This window comes from Pan paniscus, chromosome 11 (assembly GCF_029289425.2).
Source record: "Pan paniscus chromosome 11, NHGRI_mPanPan1-v2.0_pri, whole genome shotgun sequence".
Classification (NCBI taxonomy): Eukaryota; Metazoa; Chordata; class Mammalia; order Primates; family Hominidae; genus Pan; species Pan paniscus.
Window position 1 is genome coordinate 10875732 of NC_073260.2, and position 21330 is coordinate 10897061.

The 21330-nt window shown below is 50.0% G+C and overlaps 1 protein-coding gene across 20 annotated transcripts in view; it reads right to left on the reverse strand.

Moving 5' to 3' along the window:
* ODF2 (outer dense fiber of sperm tails 2) overlaps positions 1-20920 on the reverse strand; it is a 45922-nt gene extending 25002 nt beyond the window's left edge. Inside the window, exons 1-8 of one of the 20 annotated variants that reach the window (XM_003822328.6) lie at positions 19474-20703; positions 16065-16155; positions 15059-15175; positions 14715-14783; positions 6592-6762; positions 4511-4671; positions 2933-3062; positions 2234-2365 (exon numbers count right to left, since the gene is read on the reverse strand). In XM_003822328.6, the coding sequence (XP_003822376.2) occupies positions 2234-2365; positions 2933-3062; positions 4511-4671; positions 6592-6762; positions 14715-14783; positions 15059-15175; positions 16065-16155; positions 19474-19637 (1035 nt within the window). In that variant the 5' untranslated portion in view covers positions 19638-20703. Of the gene's footprint in view, positions 1-2233; positions 2366-2932; positions 3063-4510; positions 4672-6591; positions 6763-14657; positions 14784-15058; positions 15213-16064; positions 16159-18294; positions 18530-18668; positions 18799-19008; positions 19333-19473 lie in introns of those variants that run through there. The other 19 variants (XM_008975847.6, XM_034929196.2, XM_055117161.1 and 16 more) reach the window with 19 other exon arrangements.
* Positions 20921-21330: the final 410 nt, after the last annotated feature.

A 21330-nucleotide genomic window follows, 5' to 3' on the forward strand; every position in this document is an offset into this window, starting at 1 on the left:
TATGTGGAACCTAAAGAAGTTGAACTCAGCCGGGCGCAGTGGCTTACCCCTGTAATCCCAGCACTTTGGGAGGCTGAGGTGAGCGGATCACAAGGTCAAGAGATCGAGACCATCCTGGCCAACATGGTGAAACCCTGTGTCTACTAAAAATACAAAAATTAGCCAGGCATGGTGGTGCACGCTTGTAGTCCCAGCTACTCAGGAGGCTGAGGCAGGAGAATCACTTGAAACCGGGAGGCAGAGGTTGCAGTGAACAGAGATCACGCCACTGTACTCCAGCCTGGGCGACAGAGCAAGACTCCATCTCAAAAAAGAAAAAAAAAGAAGTCGAACTCACAGAAGCAGAATGCTGGTTGCCAGAGATGGAACTGGGGGGCATTGGGGAAATATTGGTCAAGGATATAAGATTTCAGTTAGACAAGGAGAAATTGTTCAACATGGTGACTATAGTTACTGATGTGTATACTTGAAAATTGCTAAGAGATAATTTTAAGTGTTTTCACCACAAATATCTTAGTATGTGAGGCAATGCATATGTTGATTAACTTGACTTAGCCATTCTACATTGTGTACGTATGTCAAAACATGTTGTACATCATTAATTTTTATTTGACTATCAAAATAAGAAAAGAAATACAGTCATCCCTTGGTATTCATGGAGGACTGGTTCCAGGACATTCTGTGGATACCAAAATCCAAAGATGCTCAAGTCCCTGATATAAAATGGCACAGTATTTGTATATACTTATGTACCTCCTCCCATATACTTTAAATCATCTCTAGATTATTTATAATACCTCATACAAGGTAAATGCTATGTAAATAGTTGTTATATGATTCAGGGGATAATATCAAGAAAAACAGTCTATACGTGTTCAGTAAATATGTAATTTTTTCCAAATATCTTCAATCCAAGGTTGGCTGAATCCACGAATGCAGAACCCACAGATACAGAGGGTCGACTATATTTGCTAACATATAAAGTTCAGACAACTTTTTTTTTTTTTTCCAGACGAAGTCTCGCTCTTGTTCCCCAGGCTGGAGTGCAATGGCACAATCTCGGCTCACTACAACCTCCGCCTCCCAGGTTCAAGTGATTCTCCTGCCTTAGCCTCCTGAGTAGCTGGGATTACAGGCACCTGCCACCAGGCCAGGCTCATTTTTGTATTTTTCAAGTAGAGATGGGGTTTCACCACGTTGGCCAAGCAGGTCTCGAACTCCTGACCTCAGGTGATCCGCCCACCTCGGCCTCCCAAAGGCTGGGATTACAGGCATGAGCCACCGCATCCGGCCCAGACATGTTTTTTTTTTTTTTTAGATGGAGTCTCACTCTGTCGCTCAGGCTGGAGTGCAGTGGCACAATCTCAGCTCACCGCAACCTCTGCCTCCTGGGTTCAAACAATTCCCCTGCCTCAGCCTCCTGAGGAGCTGAGATTACTGGTGCCTGCCACCACACCTGGCTGACTAATTTTTTTTTTTCCCCAAGATGGAATCTCGCTCTGTCACCCAGGCTGGAGTGCAGTGGCGCGATCTCAGCTCACTGCAACCTCCGCCTCCCAGGTTCAAGCAATTCTCCTGCCTCAACCTCCAGAGTAGCTGGGATTACAGGCGCACGCCACCACACCTGGCTAATTTTTGTATTTTTTTAGTAGATGGAGTTTCACTCTGTTGGCGAGGCTGGTCTCGAACTTCTGACCTCGTGATCCACCCTCCTCGGCCTCCCAAAGTGCTGGGATTACAGGCATGATCCACCGCGCTCAGCCTAATTTTTGTATTTTTAGTAGAGACGGAGTTTCACTATGTTGGCCAGGCTGTTCTCGAACTCCTGACCTCAAGTGATCCACCATGCCCACCCTCAGAGAACATATTTTAAGAAAACAAAATGAGACCACACGATTTGTGTCTGCCAGCCATTAATCATTCTCTTACTGAACAAAAAGCTCAGGTCTGGAACTCTCTTTTCTTTGCCCTGGGCTGAACCCCTCCCTGACTCCCCACTGCCCCTCTCCTGACTTTCAAGGTCGTTCCGGTGCTGCCTGGCTTGGATTCAACAGCATCTAAGATGGTACTTGTCTACTGGATGCTGAGCACTTCATGTGAACAATTTCATTACATCTCTCTAAGGCCCTCTCAGGTCGGGCACCAATCTTATTTTCTTTTTACAGACAAGGAGAAAGGCTCAGAGAGGATGGGCATGCAGAGCTGGAGGGAAAGAGCCAGGCCCCAAGCTCACCTCTTTGCAGTGCTGTTCCCTCAGGAGGTCTCGGAGGGTGCGGTTGGTCTCCTCAAATGTGCTCAGCTTCTGCAGGAGAAGTTCCTTCTGCCTTGTCAGGGTGTTGATGTCCGTGCAGGTCATTTGTTTCTCCTGGAAGACAAGTAGCCAGTCTTACAGATGCAGGGGGAGAAGGGAAGAAGCAGGCCCCGTGGGCACTCAAGAGGTCTGGTGCCAGAAAGCCCAGACAAGGAGAACCAGGCTGTGTACAGTGCCAAGGTGATCAAGGGCAGGTTTCCTGGAAGCGGTGGACCTAAAGGGACAAGCAGGAGCTAAGCCTGCTCCGAGCAAAGGTGGAGAAAGGGGTGGGAAGGCTCAGTGTGGGTGAGCACAGTCAGGGCAGACTTCCTGGAGGAAGCAAAGGAGGATGACAAGAGCTGGTGGCTGATACTTGCAGGAATCAACCACATGCCTTGACTCACTGTGATCCCAGGTGACCCATGATGAGGTCTCCTCAGAGGCCCTGGTGACCAGAGGTCATCTTCAAGGGTCAAGGACTGGGAAGAGAGAGTGGTGGGTGGGGGCCTAGTTAAGCATGCCCTCCCCCAGCCTGAAGATGTCATAAAGTCTGCCTGATGACGCGTAAAGACCCTGCCCAGCCTGCAGCTGCCCCCTCCCTGGGCCAGTTCCATGGCTGGGGTCCTGCCACCTGCCACCTACCGTTTTCAGCTTCCCGATGGTATCCTTCAAGGCCATGACCTGCTTGGCAGCCGCAGCCCCATCCATTTCCGCCTCCACCAGCTTGGACATGAGGCACTCCTTCTCCTGTTGTAGGTGTTTCTTCTGAAGTCTGGGGCCAGAAAGACAGGGCTCTGTGAGCCCTCCCAGGCCCCCGCATCCCACAGATCCAAGGCTTGCCTCACAATGCCCTAGGGGGCTCACCTCTGGTCAGGGAAAAGTGGGGGAGGGGGCAGGGACAGCCCTTCTGGCCTGGGTGGCCTTCAGAAAGGACCAGGGCCAGAAGTTACATCTGCCTGGGCACCAGACCAGGGCCTCCACACCAGGAGACATTAGCTACCTGTGGCCCTGTTTCTCTCAAACAGCCACCATTGTCATATCTGCACTGCCCCCCTCCACTGTCACGCCCTCCTACCCACCATCTTCAGATACGATTTTGAGCCCTTCTACCTCTTCTCTACGCTGCAGCCAAGGCTAGTCAGGCCACCTCCCTGCTTTTAAAACTTTTCCATGGCTGTAGGCTGGATACAGTGGCTAATGCCTGTAATCCCAGCACTTTGGGAAGCCGAGGCGGGCAGATCACTTGAGATCAGGTGTTATCGAGAGCAGCCTGGCCAACAGGTAAAACCCCATCTCTACTAAAAATACAAAAGTTAGCCGGGCATGGTAGTGGGCACCTGTAATTCCAGCTACTTGGGAGGCTGAGGCAGGAGGATTACTTTAGTCAAGGAGGCGGAGATTGCAGTGAGCCAGGATCACGCCACTGCACTCCAGCCTGGATGACAGAGCGAGACTCCATCTCAAAAATTTTGAGATGCCTCCCAGGATCAAGCAGTTCTCCTGCCTCAGCCTCCAGAGTAGCTAGGATTATAGGCGCCCGCCACGACGCCCGGCTTAATTTTTGTATTTTTAGTAGAGACAGGGTTTCACCATGTTGGCCAGGCTGGTCTCGAACTCCTGACCTTGTGATTTGCCCACCTTGGCCTCCCAAAGGGCTGGTATTACAGGCGTGAGCCACCACGCCCGGCCAAATAAATTAATTAAATAAAATAAATCCTTTCCATGGCTTCCAAATGCCCTCAATGCAAATGCCTCAAAGTGGCTGCTGAGAGCCAGCCCCCTGCCAACCTATGTGGCCCCCTTATCCTCTGCCCACCCACTCTGGCCTGCCTTCCATTTCTCAGCTACAAACACCTTCCCACCTTGGGGCCTTCGCATAAGATGTTCCCACTGAGTAGCGTGCTTTCTTCCCTAGCACCCACCTGCCGAATGCTTAACCATCCTGCAGGACACCCCTTAAATATCACTTGTTCCAGAAACAGTTCCCTGCTACCCAGTCCCACACCACAATCCACGGGGTCCTCCCTTTCCCTCATAGTACAAATCATAAGCACAACCAGGTAATTAACTGTAATTAATTGTGTGACTGTTGAACAGGCTCCAGGGCACAGGCACAGTGCCTGTGCCCACCTCCTACATTGCTTTCCATTATTGCCCAGGGCTCAGGGCAGCCTGGCAGGGAGGAATAGATCAGCGGGGACAGGGCAGGAGCCACCTTACATGGTGAAGTCCTTCTCCTCCTTCATGCGCTCAATGTTGTGCCTCAACACCGTGTTCTCGTGCTCAGTCTCGGCCAGTTCGTGGGCCACCTCCTCCAGCTCTTCCTTCCGTTCCTCCAGGAACCTTTTGGCCATCTGGCGCTCACCTTTTTGCATCTTGACCTGTGCAGGAGGACCCAGGCAGGGGCCACTGAAGGGAGGTCCTTCCTCTATGCCACATTGCTAGGCTCAATGCTTTGGACCAAAATAAGGCCCCGGCCGGGCGTGGTGGCTCACGCCTGTAATCCCAGCACTTTGGGAGGCCAAGGTGGGTAGGTCACTTGAGGTCAGGAGTTCGAGACCAGCCTGACCAACATGGTGAAACCCCATCTCTACTGAAAATACAAAAATTAGCCAGATGTGGTGGCACATGCCTGTGATCCCAGCTACTCTGGAAGCTGAAGCAGGAGAGAATCGCCTGAACCCAGGAGCCAGAGGTTGCAGTGAGCCGAGATCGTGCCCACTGCACTCCAGCCTGGGCGACAAGAGCAAGACTCCATCTCAAAAAAAAAAAACAAAAACAAAAAAATAAGGGGCCTTCCAATTGAGAACTACACAGGCTGCATGCCAGGGCCTTATGGGTGCAATCTCAGTTAACTGCCATGAAGACTGACTCTCCTGGGAGATGCTGATTCTCTTTTTGTAGATGAGGAAACTCAGTACAGAGAGCCCCAGTGACTTGTGGGTTGGGAACGAAGCCAGGTTGCAAACCGTGGTTTGGCTGGCACACCATAGGAGGAGAGATGTCACAAAAAGGCTCTTGCACTTTGAGTTATAGGGGAAGAAGGGCTTTTTTTTTTTTTCTTTTGAAACAGGGTCTCACTCTTGTCATCCAGGCTGGAGTGCAGCGGTACGATCTCAGCTCACTGCAACCTCTGTCTCCTGGGTTCAAGTGATTTTTCTGCCTCAGCCTCCCAAGTAGCTGGGATTACAGGCGTGTGCCTGGCAAATTTTTGTATTTTTAGTAGAGATGGGGTTTCACCATGTTGGCCAGGCTGGTCTTGAACTCCTGACCTCAAGTGATCTGCCCTCCTCAGTCTCCCAAAGTGCTAGGATTATAGGCATGAGCCACTGCGCCTGGCCAAGAAGGGCCTATTCTAGGCAGCCAGCCCTAGGTTCTCCAGGAGGTTCCCTGGACCTCGAGTACAGGGTGGAGGATTAAAGACACAGGTCGTGTTAGCAGTGAAGACATAGGCTGACATAGCAATCCAAGTCTGAGGCCTGGATTTTAATGACAACTCTGCCAATTTCCTAGTTGGGGACCTTGGACTTCCAGGTTCTATTTCCAATTCCATTGTCACATCCCACCCCAAGAGACAGCACAGCAACTGAGGACAAACTTCCTTGGCCTCTTTGGGGCTTTGTTTTTGTTAATTTTTTTATTTATATATATATATATATTTTTTTTTTTTTGAGACAGAGTCTCTCTCTGTCGCCCAGGCTACAGTGCAATGGCACAATCTCAGCTCACTGCAACCTCTGGCTCCTGGGTTCAAGCAATTCTACCACCTCAGCCTCCTGAGCAGCTGAGACTACAGGTGCACGCCACCACGCATGGCTAATTTTTGTTTTTTAGTAGAGACAGGGTTTCACCGTGTTGGTCAGGCTGGTCTCGAACTCTTGACCTCAGGGGATCCGCCTCCCAAAGTGCTGGGATTACAGGCGTGAGCCACCATGCCCGGCCTGTTTTTGTTAAACCTTATATAAAGCGGAAGGCATAGACCCTAGTTTCCTAGGTATTTCATCTCTGTAATGAGGACAGTAACACCACTGGCTTCACATGCTGTTGTAAAAATTCAAATTGGACCACCCATGTGGAGCACCAGGACAGCTACGTGCTCAATAGAGAGGGCCCTTGTTGGTGGGATGGGATCCCATGCTGCCCCAGCTACCTCCCGGGGCAGGCAACTGAAGCCCGGGGCAACCCTGCAGAGGAGGCCTGAAGGCCTACAGACGCAGGCTGAGGGACCAGGCAGGAAATCCACCTGGGTGCTCCTGCACATCCTCAGGGTAGTAGCTATCCCAGCCCCCTACCTCCCTCACCTCAGACTTCAGACAACCAACCGCATTCATTAGACTATCAATCTTCTTATCATAACGGTTCATTTTACAGTGACCTGAGTCATCATCTTCTGTAGAGAGGTCACTTAACCGCAACACTGAGACCAGCTTTTCTGAAGATGGTGGTGTGATCTCCAGGCAATGAGGTGGATTCTGATGTAGAGGAGGGAGAAACACATGAACTCAGAAGGCAGAACCTTGACCACAAGTTCCACCACTGGAGGCTTATTTACTGATTAGACGGGAAAAGCTGTAACAGCTAACTCGGGGACCCCAGGAAGAACATACTCTGAACCCTCGTGATGGAACATTACCTATCCATGTTTAAACGATGGTTTTGGAGAATTCCCAACATCAAAATTAAAAGCTTGGGCTACAATGTTAAGTTTAAAATAAAGAACATAGGCTGGATACCCTGTAAAACCAGTATATTGGGAGGCCGAGGCGGGAAGTCAAAACCAGCCTCAGCAACATAGCGAGACCTTGTCTCTATAAAAGTAAAAGAATTAGCTAGCGCTGGGCACGGTGGCTCACACCTGCAATCCCAGCGCTTTGGGAGGCCGAGGCGGGTGGATGACCAGAGGTCAGGAGTTTGAGACCAGCCTGACCAACACGGTGAAACCCCGTCTCTACTAAAAATACAAAATTAGCTGGACATGGTGGTGCATGCCTGTAATCTCAGCTATTCAGGAGGCTAAGGCTGGAGGATCGCTTGAACCCGGGAGGTGGAGGTTGCAGTGAGCCAAGATCGCGCCATTGCACTCCAGCCTGGGCAACAGGACGAAACTCCTTCTAAAAAAAAAAAATCAGGTGGGTGTAGTGGCACATGCCTGTGATCTCAACTAATCAGGAGGCTGAGGCAGGGGATTCCTTGAGTCCAGGAGTTCAAGGCTGCAGTGAGCTATGACAGCACCACTGCATGCCAGCCTGGGTGACAGAGTGAAACCCTGTGTCTAAAAATAACAATACTCATAAGGAAATAATATAACAAATCAGCAAAAACATTAATAATACCCAAAGTTGGCAAAAGTTTAGGGCAGTACATTTTTTTATACCTAGGGTAGAAATGAAATATGTCAAAAGTCTTTTAAATGAATATGAATAGCTGATAGTGGATTAGTTACAAAGGTAGATGAATCTGCTGAAAAGGTATTGTAGAAACAAGTGGGTAAATTTGAAAAAGGACCAGATATTGTATGATATTAAGAAATGCTCTTAGGAGTAATCAGTTATTTTGATGATGTAGAAAAATATTATAAATGCACATGGTACAATACCTGGAAAGTATTGTATTAAAAAAATACAATACTTTTTAAATACGTCAGTATAAAAAATATTTTAGGGCCAGGAGCGGTGGCTCATGCCTGTAATCCCAGCACTTTGGGAGGCCAAGGCGGGCGGATCACGAGGTCAGGAGATCGAGACAGTGAAACCCCGTGTCTACTAAAAATACAAAAAAATTAGCCGGGCGTGGTAGCAGGTGCCTGTAGTCTCAGCTTTTTAAATTTTTTTTAAATATTTTAAAATGCATATATGCTTCAGGAAACTTTATGCAAAGCTGGAAACACTTTGCTTTTTTTTTTTTTTTGAGACAGGGTCTCACTCCATCGCCTAGGCTGGAGTGCAGTAGTGCCATCTCAGCTCACTGCAACCTCAGCCTCCCAGGTTCAAGCAATTCTCCTGCCTCAGCCTCCCGACTAGCTGGGATAACAGGCACCTACCACCATGCCCAGCTGATTTTTGTATTTTTAGTAGAGGTGGGGTTTCACCATGTTGGCCAGGCTGGTCTTGAACTCCTGACCTCAGGTGATAAGCCCGCCTTGGCCTCCCAAAGTGCTGGGATTTCAGGTATGAGCCACCACATCCAGGTATATATATTACTTTTAGAAGAAAAGAAGTTACTTTTAATACTTAAAATGACAAAAATAGGAAAATGTATAAACAGTCATGTGCCACGTAACATTTCAGTCAGCAACGGACTGCATATATGACAGTGGTCCCAAAACACTGTATTTTTACCGTACCTTTTCTATATTTACTACGTTTCAATATGCAAATACTTACCATTGTGTTAGTTGCCTACAGTATTCTGTACGGCATCATGCTGTAGAGGTCTGTAGACTAGGAGCAATAGGCTATACCATACAGCCCAGGTGTGTAGCAGGCTCTACCAATCTCGGTTTGTGTAAGTACACTCCATGATGTTTGCACAATGATGAAAGTGCCTAACAACATGTTTCTCAGAATATATCCCCATTGTTAATTGATACATGACTACATATATATATATATATATATATATATTTTTTTTTTTTTTTTTTAATTGAGATGGAGTCTCGCTCTTGTCACCCAGGCTGGAGTGCAGTGGTGCAATCTCGGCTCACTGCAAGCTCCGCCTCCCAGGTTCACGCCATTCTCCTGCCTCAGCCTCCCGAGTAGCTGAGACTACAGGTGCCCGCCACCATGCCCGGCTAATTTTTTGTACTTTTAGTAGAGACGGGGTTTCACCGTGTTAGCCAGGATGGTCTCGATCTCCTGACCTTGTGATCCGCCTGCCTCGGCCTCCCAAAGTGTTGGGATTACAGGCGTGAGCCACCACGCCCGGCCACATGACTATATATTTTTTAAAATGACAAATATATATATATATATATATATATATGAGAAAGTGTGACTAGTTACTCCTTGTGATGGGGAGGGAGTGACATAGACAAAAGCCAGGGGCAGCTTCTAGGATGCTGGGTGATCGTTACACAAGTACCTTCAGCTTGTGAAAATTCATGGAGCAATACACTTCTGATGGGTGTACATCCCTGCACTTTTCCATTTTTTTTTTTTTTTTGAGATGGGGTCTCACTCTGTCAAGCAGCCTGGAGTGCAGTAGCACAACTTTGGTTCACTGCAACCTCTGCCTCCCAGGCTCAACCGATCCTTACACCTCAGCCTCCCAAGTAGCTGGGACCACAAGTGCACACCACCACACTGGGCTAATTTTTTGTATTTTTGGTAGAGATACGGTTTCGTCACATTGTCCAAGCTGGTCTCCAACTCCTGAGCTCAGGTGAACCGCCTGCCTTAGCCTCCCAAAGTGCTGGGATTACAGGCGTGAGACACCAGGCCCGGCCAGTCCTCTTTTCGTTTTTCTTTTCCCTTTTTTTTGTTTTTTGTTTTTTTTTGAGATGGAGACTCGCTTTGTTGCCCAGGCTGCAGTGCAGGGGCGCGATCTTGGCTCCCTGCAACCTCCGCCTCATGGGCTTAAGCAATTCTCCTGCCTCAGCCTTCTGTGTAGCTGATATTAGTGGCGCGACCACCACGCCAGGGTAATTTTTGTATTTTTAGTAGAGACGGGGTTTCACCATGTTGGCTAGGCTGGTCTCAAACTCCTGACCTCAGTTGATTTGCCTGCCTCGGCCTCCCAAAGTGCTGGGATTACAGGAGTGAGCCATTGCTCCTGGGCCTGTACTTTTCAACAAGAAATTTTGAAACTTAATAGCAGCCAGAATTGAGTAGCTGATTATTTTTCTGTATTTTCAAATTTCCCTAAATAAAAATAGATCTTTTTTTTTTTTTTTTTTTTTGAGACGGAGTCTCGCTCTGTCACCAGGCTGGAGTGCAGTGGCGCAATCTCAGCTCACTGCAACCTCCGCCTCCAGGGTTCAAGCAATTCTCCTGCCTCAGCCTCCCAAATGGCTGGGACTACAGGAGCGTGCCACCATGCCCAGCTAATTTTTGTATTTTTAGTTGAGATGGGGTTTCACCACGTTGGCCAGGATGGTCTCAATCTCTTGACCTCATGATCCACCTGCCTTGGCCTCCCAACGTGCTGAGATTACAGGCGTGAGCCACCGCGCCCGGCTGATCACTTTTAGCAATAGAGGCAAGAAAAAAACCTAGACCTTCTTTCTCCCAAAGCTGATCTTATATTCCAGGAGTTGTAAGATATCAAACAAGAACCCCACATGCATACAGCAGCTTTTGGTCTTCATTTCCATATCTTCCTCAAACTTCCACCTCCAGGGGCTGTTCCCCTTCCGTCCATGAAGGACAGGGTTGAGTTAGGGCCTCTCAGGGCCACAGGAAGCCACTGGCAAGTGGAAAGGGGCAGACACAAGAATGAAAGCAGAAAAGACAGCTACTGTTTCAGGTGCTGAGAGAACCTGGGCAGATCACCTCTCTGGGACCTTCCATCTCTAGGATTTGGCAATGGGGCTGGAAGTGGCATTATGCTTTCCAGAGGGGATTATTACCCCTAGCAACCCATGTCAACAGGAAAATTTTTCATAGCAGCATCTCTGTGATGTGTACTTTGAAAACTACCAAGGAGGCCAGGCACAGTGGCTCACGCCTGTAATACCAGCACTTTGGGAGGCCGAGGCGAGCAGATCACTTGAGGTCAGGAGTTCAAGACCAGCCTGGCAAACATGGTGAAACTCCATCTCTATTAAAAATACAAAAACTAGCTAGGTGTGGTGGTGCATGCCTGAGTCCCAGCTAACTCAGAGGCTGAGGCAGGAGGATCACTTGAACCTGCGAGGTGGAGGTTGCAGTGAGCCGAGATCATGCCACTGAACTCTAGCCTGGGCAACAGAACAAGACACCGTCTCAAAAAACCAAAAACAAAAAAACCAAAACTACCAAGGCTTTTTATTTTTTTAAAAGGCATTTTTGGGCTGGGCACAGTGGCTCACGCCTGTAATCCCAGCACTTTGGGAGGCCAAGGCGGGCGGATCACGAGATCAAGAGTTCGAGACCAGCCTGGCCAATATGGTGAAACCCCATCTCTATTAAAAATACAAAAATTAGCCAGGCGTGGTGGTGCACACCTGTAGTCCCAGTTACTCGGGAGGCTGAGGCAGAAGAATTGCTTGAACCCGGGAAGTGGAGGTTGCAGTGAGCTGAGATTGCACCATTGCACTCCAGACTAGATGACAGAGCAAGACTCCGTGTCAAAAAAAAAAAAAAAAAAGGCATTTTTGGCTGTGCGTGGTGGTGGCTCACACCTGTTATCCCAGCACTTTGGGAGGCTGAGGTGGGCGGGTTACTTGAGGTCAGGAGTTCGAGACCAGCCTGGCCAACATAGCAAAACCCCGTCTCTACTAAAAATACAAAAATTAGCCAGGTGTGGTGGTGCATGCCTGTAATCCCAGCTACTCGGGAGGCTGAGGCAGGAAAATCGCTTGTACCCAGGAGGTGGAGGTTGCAGTGAGCCGAGATTGCGTCACTGCACTCCAGCTTGGGTGACAAAACGAGACTCTTTCTCAAAAAGTAAATAAATAAATAAAAATAAAGCATTAAACCTTGCCATACCTCAGAGGCAATCACTGCTTACCACTACTTGCATATTCTCCTAGAAAACGTTCTGTAGATATAAACATATTCTCCCAGAAAACGTTCTGCACATACAAACATATGCATTTATACATGGACACAGATGCCCATTTTCTGCACAAATAGGGCCAGCCAAATGTTATATGTTGTGCATCTCCATGCTTCATTATCATGCATAAATATCTGTCTCAATCTTTTTGTTTTTGAGACAGAGTCCTTTTCTGTAACCCAGGCTGCAGTGCAGTGACATAATCACAGCTTACTGAAATCTCAACCTCCCCTCCAAGTAACTAGGACTACAAGTGCGTACCACTGCACCCAGCTAATTTTTTATCTTTTGTAGAGGCAGGGTCTCGTCGTGTTGCCCAGGCTGGTCTTGAACTCCTGGGCTCAAGTGATCCTCCTGCCTTGGCCTCCCAAAGTGCTGGGATCACAGGTATAAGCCACGGCAACCAGCCTCTACCTCAGTCTTTGCAAGGCTGCATGGTATTCCATTGTATGGATGTATCATATTTCTCTTTTGTTTTGTTTTGTTTGAGACAGGGTCTCACTGTGTCACACAGGCTATGCAGTGGCATGATCATGGCTCACTGCAGCCTTAACCTCCCTGGCTCAAGCGATCCTCCCACCTCAGCCTTCTGAGTAGCTGGAACTACAAGCGCATGCCACCACGCCCAACTAGTTTTTTATTTTTTGTAGAGATAGGATCTCACTATGTTGCCCAGGCTGATCTCAAACTCCTGGGCCCAAGCGATCCTCCCTCCTGGGCCTCCTAAAAGTGTTGGGATTACAGGTGTGAGCCCACCACGCCCAGCCAGATGTATTATAATTTAACCAACACTCTCCTGATGGACATTTAGGTTGCTTCCAATTTTTCTGTTACAAACAATGCTATAGCAAAAAATCTACAAAAAATCCCAGCACTTTGGGAGGCTGAGGTGGGCGGATCATGAGGTCAGGAGATCAAGACCATCCTGGCTAACACGGTGAAACCCCGTCTCTACCATAAAAAATTAGCCGGGCGTGGTGGCGGGCACCTATAGTCCCAGCTACTCGGGAGGCTGAGGCAGAAGAATGGTGTGAACCCGGGAGGCGGAGCTTGCAGTGGGCCGAGATTGCACCACTGCACTCTAGCCTGGGTGACAGAGCGAGACTCCGTCTCAATAAAAAAAAAAAAAAAAAAATCCCTGAACTCTTCTATGATGTTTTTAGGACAACTTCCTAGACGAAAAATTACAGAATCAATGTTTAGACAAGTGCTGCCAAACTGACTCCAGAACAGCTGAATCAGGTTCACAGTCCTATAAAAAACGTTTTAAAAGATTCGGGCCGGGTGCAGTGGCTCACACCTGTAATCCCAGCACTTTGGGAGGCTGAGGTGGGCTGATCGCCTGAGGTCGGGAGTTCGAGACCAGCCTGACCAACATGGACAAACCCCATCTCTACTAAAAATACAAAACTAGCCGGGATGGTGGTGCATGCCTGTAATCCTAGCTACTCAGCAGGCTGAGGCAGGAGAATCGCTTGACCCAGGAGGCGGAGGTTGTGGTGAGCCGAGATCGCACCACTGCACTCCAGTCTGGGCAAGGGCAACAAGAGCGAAACTCCATTTCGGAAAAAAAAAAAAAAAAAAAAGATTCATTGGTATCCCATATGCTTGATGGCAGGAGATAGTTGTCATTTTTTAAACTTTTTCCATTCAAGAAAAAAGCTCTTTTTGTTTAAAAAAAAAAATACTGCGGCTTTTAATTCACATTTCACTGATTATTAGTGAAGTATATGTAGTAAAAAATGTAAGGCAGCATTCTAATTTCAATCCTTGTAATTTATTGTACTGGTCAGAGCAGTTTCCATTTAATCCTAAGAAGGCCCCATACTCCCTTTGTCTCTAAGGGAAAGGAGTCTCCTTTGTCTGGTAAATCAATGAGTCAGTTTTGACATAGTTTTATGAGGTATGACTATAAACTTCAAGGAGTTACTTTTGTTTTTCATTTCTATTTTTTTTTTCTTTTCACTGCTGGTATGAAAGATTTCTAATGTAATAAACTATAAGAAAAATAGGCTGGCTGCGGTGGCTCACGCCTGTAATCCCAACACTTTGGGAGGCCGAGGCGGGCGGATCACCTGAGGTCAGGAGTTCGAGACCAGCCTGGCCAACACGGTAAAACCCCATCTCTACTAAAAATAAAAAAATCAGACGGAAGTGGTGGCGGGCGCCTGTAGTCCCAGCTGCCAGGGAGGCTGAGGCAGGAGAATCACTTGAACCTGGGAGGTAGAGGTTGCAGTGAGCCAAGATCATGCCACTGCACTCCAGCCTGGGCAACAGAGCAAGGCTCTGTCTCAAAAATAAAAGAAAGAAAAGAAAAGAAAGGAAAATACATGTGATGTGGCTCCTCAAAAGCAAAGCAGAGAGGCTAAGAGTACTGCCTCTAGAATGAATCTTAACTCCAGCTCTGCTACCTTCTCTGTGACTCTGGGAAAATCACTTCTCTCTGAGGTCTGGTTCCTCATCTCTGCCTTTGGACAGCAGGACTTTCCACACAGCAGTATCATAAGAACTCAAGAAGATTCACACAGTTTCAGGGTTTAGCAAGGCCCTCAGTAAATGGGGTCTGTTAGGACATTCCAGTAGCTATAGCTGACCCTGAATCATACCGAGGCTGAGGCCTGCTAGGATCTGAGCAGTCCGAGAAGAAAAGCCTGGGCAAGGGTGAGCCTACCTCCCACTTGCATCCCACAGGCCGGGCAGATGATTTTCCAGGGGGCATCCAAGGTACCTTGGTTTTCACCCGGACACTCCGCCGCACATTCACAGTGTCCCCTTTCATTCCTCGCTTGTGAGATTTCTGTGGAAAGGGACAAACCCAGGGTCACTTCCACACCCAGCTGGCCACGGTGCCACGCTAGCGACATCCCTCTCCGACTGGCAGAGTGCCTCTTCTGACTAATGTTACTGCTGCTGCTCCTGGATGACAGGCCTGCCTACCTTCTAACCAGGAAACCGGCCTCCGAAAGAGTGTGTTTGTCTCCCAAACCTTTGGAGTCAGAGTGCGAGGAGGCTGGGCTTAGCAGGATCACTCAGATCCACAGCTACTACCTCGCCCCACTGGCATGCTCCTACCTGGCTGCTGGTCGCTGATGGTTTCGGGAGTTTTTTTATGTGGACGTGGACAGGGGTGTTCTCATCCACGTGAACATGTAAGGGGGGAGTTGAAGAGCGGTCCTTCATGGTTGGCTTCTGGCAGGTGGGGGAGGACAACACAAAAATGGTTGATCTGTGGATGAGCAAACAGCATAAAAACAGAGCTCACAGCCTCTGGGGGCCACCAAAAAGTCTAGCCACCAAGCGAGCAGGACAGCTACCAACTACTGGCATGCAGGCAGGGAGTAAGGAGGGAGTATCATTCAGCAGGCTCCTGCAGAGATCCCAGCAGAAGACCACAAGGGAGATTCTGGTCCACTCAAGAGAGGGTCTGCAAGACCCACCCGTTCTAGAACAGATCCCAGACGCCGGCCCCAGGGTCCTTAGGGCTGGATCTCCTCTAAACCTGCTGGAATGCACAGCTCCTCCTTGGATTTAGTGAAGCACAGCGGAAAGCAGGCGGATCCTTCTACACAGTGATCTCAACTGGGCATGCAGATTGGCATGGGAAACACAAAATGCTCAGGGTGCAGAATAAATCAGAGAGCAGGCAGATCAAAGAACAGGAAAACAGAAAGCTGGAGGAAATCCTAAAGATAAGAAGGTTGTCTAGATTCTAAAGAAAACATGAGCAAGGCAGAACCGCAGCTACAAACCCCTCAACCACCACCAGCTCTTATCCTTCCCCTCATTCTTTAAACTTTTTTTTTTCTCTTCTTTTTCTTTTCCTTTATTTTAAAAATCTCAAGATTTTAGGATTTGGCTGGAAGAATAAGTCTAAGACAATTTCCTCACACCCGGCAGCCTTACCACAGGCAAAAATGATGATCATAATTAAAAATCAGCAGGGTATGCACAACAGCACCTAGCAGAGCAACTGGGCGGCGATGGTGCCCAGCAGGGTAAGGCACCTCCTAGAAACGGTGTGCAAAAGCATTTTTAGCAAGGTGACCAAAGAGGGCTGCTACGTGAGTGCATCACCTACCGTCACAGTTACACTGGGTGCGCCACAAGGTGCTCTCAAGACCTTTTTCTGCGTGAGACTCGTTACTCCGTTCTTCCCACACGATGGAAACCTGCACCCAGGCACAAGAACCAGATTGTAAGCAGAAAACTAGGGCAATCTTATATTTCAGATCTCATGAAATTACACACTGACTACGGTAGCTAACATGTTCATGGCTAGGAAAACCAGCCTGGAATTCCTTCACTCCCCTGAGATGAGCACCAGATGTGCGTGGTGTGCCCAGCAGTGGGATGGAAATAGGGTGACAGGCATTTGCAGGCTGGACTTTTAACATATCGTCACATCACATGTATTATGACCCTTGCTGAAAAGCCTAGCTGACATCCTGCCAGATGACAAAAAGCAAGCAGCACATGAACAGCAGCCAAGGCGCTGGTTTGGCCAAGGGTAGAAGCACCCAGGACAGTGCCTGGAGCAGAGACGGCCCTGGAGAAAGATGCAGTGAGTGAATGACAAAAATAGAGCATTAGTGGCCACAAGCCATGTCTCATGCCTATAATCCCAGCACTTTTGGAGGCCAAGGCAGGCAGATTGCTTGAGCCCAGGAGTTTGAGACCAGCCTGGGCAACATGGCAAGACCCCATCTCTACAAAACGTACAAAAATTAGCTGGGCGTGGTGGTGTTTGTCTGTAGTCCCAGCTACTCGGGAGCCTGAGGTGGGAGAATCAATTAAGCCTGGGAGGTGGAGGCTGCAGTGAGCCGTAACCACGCCACTGCACTCCAGCCTAGGTGGCAGAGGGAGACCCCATTTCAAAACAACAACAAAAAAGAAAAAAAAAATTTTTCAAAGAGCATTAGGCTCAGGCACGAGAGGTCACTGTGACGCACACTCATCAAATTAAGGCTCAAATATTCCCCTAAGAGAATAAAAAAGTATCTATTTCCCAAAATATTCCACTTGCTATCCTTTAAGCTCTTAAGCAGCAGGGGATTTTTTTTTTAATGCCATGTGTAATTCACTTTGCTTACACATATACTGTACAGCTCCATCACCAGATCTGCAAAGACAGCCAAATAAAAAAAAAAAAGAGAGAGAGCAAAAGTTTATTTGCTCCAAAATCTTTCAGCAGTATATCCAAGAACTCCAGGATGGGAAGGGTCTTGGAATAACCATCTGATCTACCTCATTGCTTTTTTTTTTTTTTTTTTTTTTTTTTTTTTTTTTTTTGAGATAGAGTCTCGCTCTGTCGCCCAGGCTGGAGTGCAGTGGCCTAATCTTGGCTCACTGCAACCTCTGCCTCCTGGGTTCAAGCAATTCTCCAATTCTCCTGCCCCAGCCTCCTGAGTAGCTGGGATTACAGGCGTGTGCCACCATGCCCAGCTAATTTTTTATGTTTCTAGTAAAGACGGGGTTTCACCATGTTGGTCAGGCTGGTCTCAAACTCCTGACCTCAGGTGATCCACCCACCTTGGCCTCTCAAAGTGCTAGGATTGCACAGGCATGAGCCACCGCACCTGGCCCCCCAAAGTGGGGGGAGATCAGAGAGGCTGAGCGACCAGGGGGTGGCAGGGAGGGTGGGGCAGAGACCAGGAGGTCCCAAATTATCATCTTGCCCTCTTTACAAACACTTGGGGAAAATAATGCAACATCAAAATGCAAGGAAAAAAATACTTGAGCACTTTGGTATGCGTTTTGCTGTATGTGTATTACATCGTGATTTTAAAAAGAGGGGGAAAAATATATATACATATATATAGACCTCTACTGATCCTTTAGCCAAGGAATACCAAAACTGAGAAGACAGGCTTTTTTCCCTAATCATTTAGAACATTGTTCATGTAAAGCCAATAGCTTTGGGAAATCTCTCAGTGGGTTTCTTGTCAAACCTCCTGGATTCCATTATCTTGCTAACTGCCACATCCACCTCCTACATGTTATTTATTTACACCTCGACTCCCTTCAAAAAGGCTCTGACCCTAGTACTCTATTATATAAAGACAACAAGAGCGACCCTGTTTGCTTCCAGGAAGCTGTGACATCTGGGGAGGGAAGGAGCGAGGGAGGTAGAGCTAGGATTGTGTATATATTTCGTTCCCCCTTCCCTTTAAAAACGATTTTTAAACGTTTTGGTCCAGACTTTCAGCAAACACAATCAGGAAGCTGGAAGCCTCAGGCGAGCCTGCCCTGGGGACCCCTGGCCACCTTTCCCTGCCCTCCGGCGCAGGCGCCTCCCACATCGGCAATACCTGGGGGAGCCGCCTGAGGATGAGGCAGACATGGCTAGGCATCAAAGCCGCAAAGGTGGGCAATTGGGTCAGCAGGCTCTGCTCAGGGGGACCCAGAGGGGCGGGCTTGTCAATGAGCCTCTCAAGGGGCCCGGCATCAAACGTGCTCTCTGAGGGGAGAAGGGTGGAAGCTTTGGGGTTGGCAGTTGGATGAAAACTTGGGAGGCGCTCCTCTACTGTCCAAGTCGCACAGCAACTGTCCTGCCAAGGTAGGGGGAAATAGTAGAGGCTGAGCGACCTGGGGGCAGAGGGGAGGAAGGGGAGGGGATGGGGCAGAACGGCGAGGGAAAGGACCACCGCGCCCGGGTCCCACGCGGAGGACTGCCGGTGGCTACCGGGGAAAACCTGAGGCGCCGGCAGACGTGCGGAGAGGGCGGGTGAGAACCGCTCGGCCCCAAGTGGGCCCCAGAGGGCCGGAACCGCGCAGGGAGCCGCGGGGATGCTGGGGCGGGGCCGGACAACTGTCTCCTAGGAGAAGGGGCGTTCCCGGAAGAACAGGTGCCCGAGAGGACCAATAGTGTTTAAAGGAGGGAGGCGCGGAGGTTGCACGGGCCCCGGGCGCCCCGCCGCGAGGGAAAACCGAACAGAGTTCTGAGCAGGATAGACGCCGGGCTGGGAGGGGGCGGGCGGGACCCCCCCCCCCGGGCGAGGGCCCTGGCGACACGGAGACGGTACCCGGGGGACAGCGCTGCCTACGGAGGGCGGACAAGTGACTGCCATGTGGAAGCCCGAGGAGAGGACGAGGCGGTCGGGGCGATGCCGCCGACGGGCAGCAGAGCGAGGGAGAGCCTCTGTCGGCGCAGAGAAGGGACGGCCACCCACCAGCAGGCAGGAGGGTACCGCTTTCTGCCCACAGAGAGAAAGGCGAAGCCCTGCCCGCGGGCGGCAGAGGGGCAGAGCACCGTGGTAGCCAGGAGAGGAAGGAGGCGGCCGACCGCCCGTTAGCGGGAGGAGGAGAGGCCCCGCGCCGGTGGGCGGGGCGGGGGCCCAGGTTCTGACAGGAGGGGGACGAGCGCGACGCGGCGGGGAACCCAGGACCCGACGGCCCTGCGGGGTCGACCGCGCCGGAGGTGCGAAGACGACGGTCTCGCCCGCGGTGCCCCGGAGGGCGCTGGATCCCGCCTGCCGGCGGCCTCTCACCAGGAGCGACACGGCTGCGCCCAGAAACGCCGCCTTATGTAGTCTTTGAAGTCGGAGGCCAGGGTTGTGCCATGGAGACGCCGCGGCGGATGCAGTCTGGCTCTGGCGGCGGCTCCTCCCCGCTTCCGCCTCCTTTTCAGACACCCGGTCGGCAGCTCGCCCATTGGCCAGTTCAAACCCCCCCGGGAGCCGCTTGGGTTTCGCCATCGAGGCCCAGCCCCTAGCGTCACAGAGATGCCCCGCCCCGCCAGAAGGGCCGCCCACTTCCGGGCCACGCGTCCCGTCACCAAGGAGACGTGCTACGCGTCCAGCGGGCCTGGCCGGGTCTCGCCCCCCATTCAAGGCCTTTCCCGCTCGGCCCTGTTTCCCCTGCCTTGGATCCTCCCGGATTCCCCTCACTCAAAGGAGCGTACGGTTCCGACGCGCTCCCCTCGGTACCCACCAGGAAACTAGGCTCACAGAGGACCCATGGAACTAGTTATTGGGAGCTGCACACTGCATCCGAAAATCCAGCCCTGCCCCTAGTCCACTATTAATGCAGAGATGGAGTCGGCTTCTGCGCATTCCCCGGCCTCTCTCCCCTGCCCACATCGCCTGTCTTGGCCCCAACAGGAGAAAGAGTCGGCATTCCCCTTGCTGTTCACTACCTTCCTGCACTTTTTTTTTTTTTTTTTTTGAGACAGATTCTTGCTCTGTTGCCCAGGCTGGAGTGCAGTGGCGCGATCTCGGCTCACTGCAACCTCCGCCTCCCGGGTTCACGCCATTCTCCTGCCTCAGCCTCCCGAGTAGCTGGGACTACTGGCGCCCGCCACAACGCCCGGCTAATTTTTTTTTTGTATTTTTAGTAGAGACGGGGTTTCGCCGTGTTGGGCAGGATAGTCTCCATCTCCTGACCTCATGATCCACCCGCCTCGGCCTTCCAAAGTGCTTATATTACAGGTTTGAGCCTCCGCGCCCGGTCTACTACCCTCCTGCACTCTCTATGCCGCTCTGTGTACAGACCTATTCTGATGAGGTCCTTGCTGGTCCGCCATCTTCTCAATTATGCTTCACTGTCAGCCAGTCAGGGGAGGTCTGTCACGTGGCTCATAATGCCGCCCTGGAATCTGGGAGACCTGAACCACCTCCGGGCCAACTGGGCCACAGTCCCTTGACCTTTCTCCAGTGACCCCGCAGCACCTTAGCCACACAGCTCCAGGGTCACACAAGTGTTTCACCTGCAATCCTAAAGTCAGACTCGCAAACAAAACCTGCTTTTCCGCCTCGCTTTCACAGTATACTGCATACTGAATTTGTTCTGTAATGTCAGGGAGCTCCCCAATCCCTTGATCCATTCATTGTCTCTCTGTTGAATAATTGATAGATTTCCTAATCCTCATTGTAACCCAACCATTTAAGACTCTGCGGTGGCTCACGCCTGTAATCCCAGCACTTTGGGAGGCTGAGGCAGGCGGATCACCTAAGGTCAGAAGTTCAAGACCAGACTGCCCAACATAGCGAAACCCCGTCTCTACTAAAAATACAAAAATTAACCGGGCATGGTGGTGTGTGCCTGTAATCCCAGCTACTAGGGAGGAGGAGGCAGGGAGAATTGCTTGAACCTGGAAGGCGGAGGTTGCAGTGAGCCAAAATCACCACTACACTTCAGCCTGGGTGACAGAGTGAGACTCTTGTCTCAAAAAAAAAAAAATAAAAAGTATATACAGGTTCAAGGAAAAGAGGACAGGAAAAGGAGGTCCCAGTCCTCCTGGGGCAGGCAGGAGATGGTTCCCAGAGGTGATGGTATTGGAACTGAGCCATGAAAGATGAGTGGAAGTTCGCCAAACAAGCAGCAAAGGGAATTCTAAACAGAGTGCA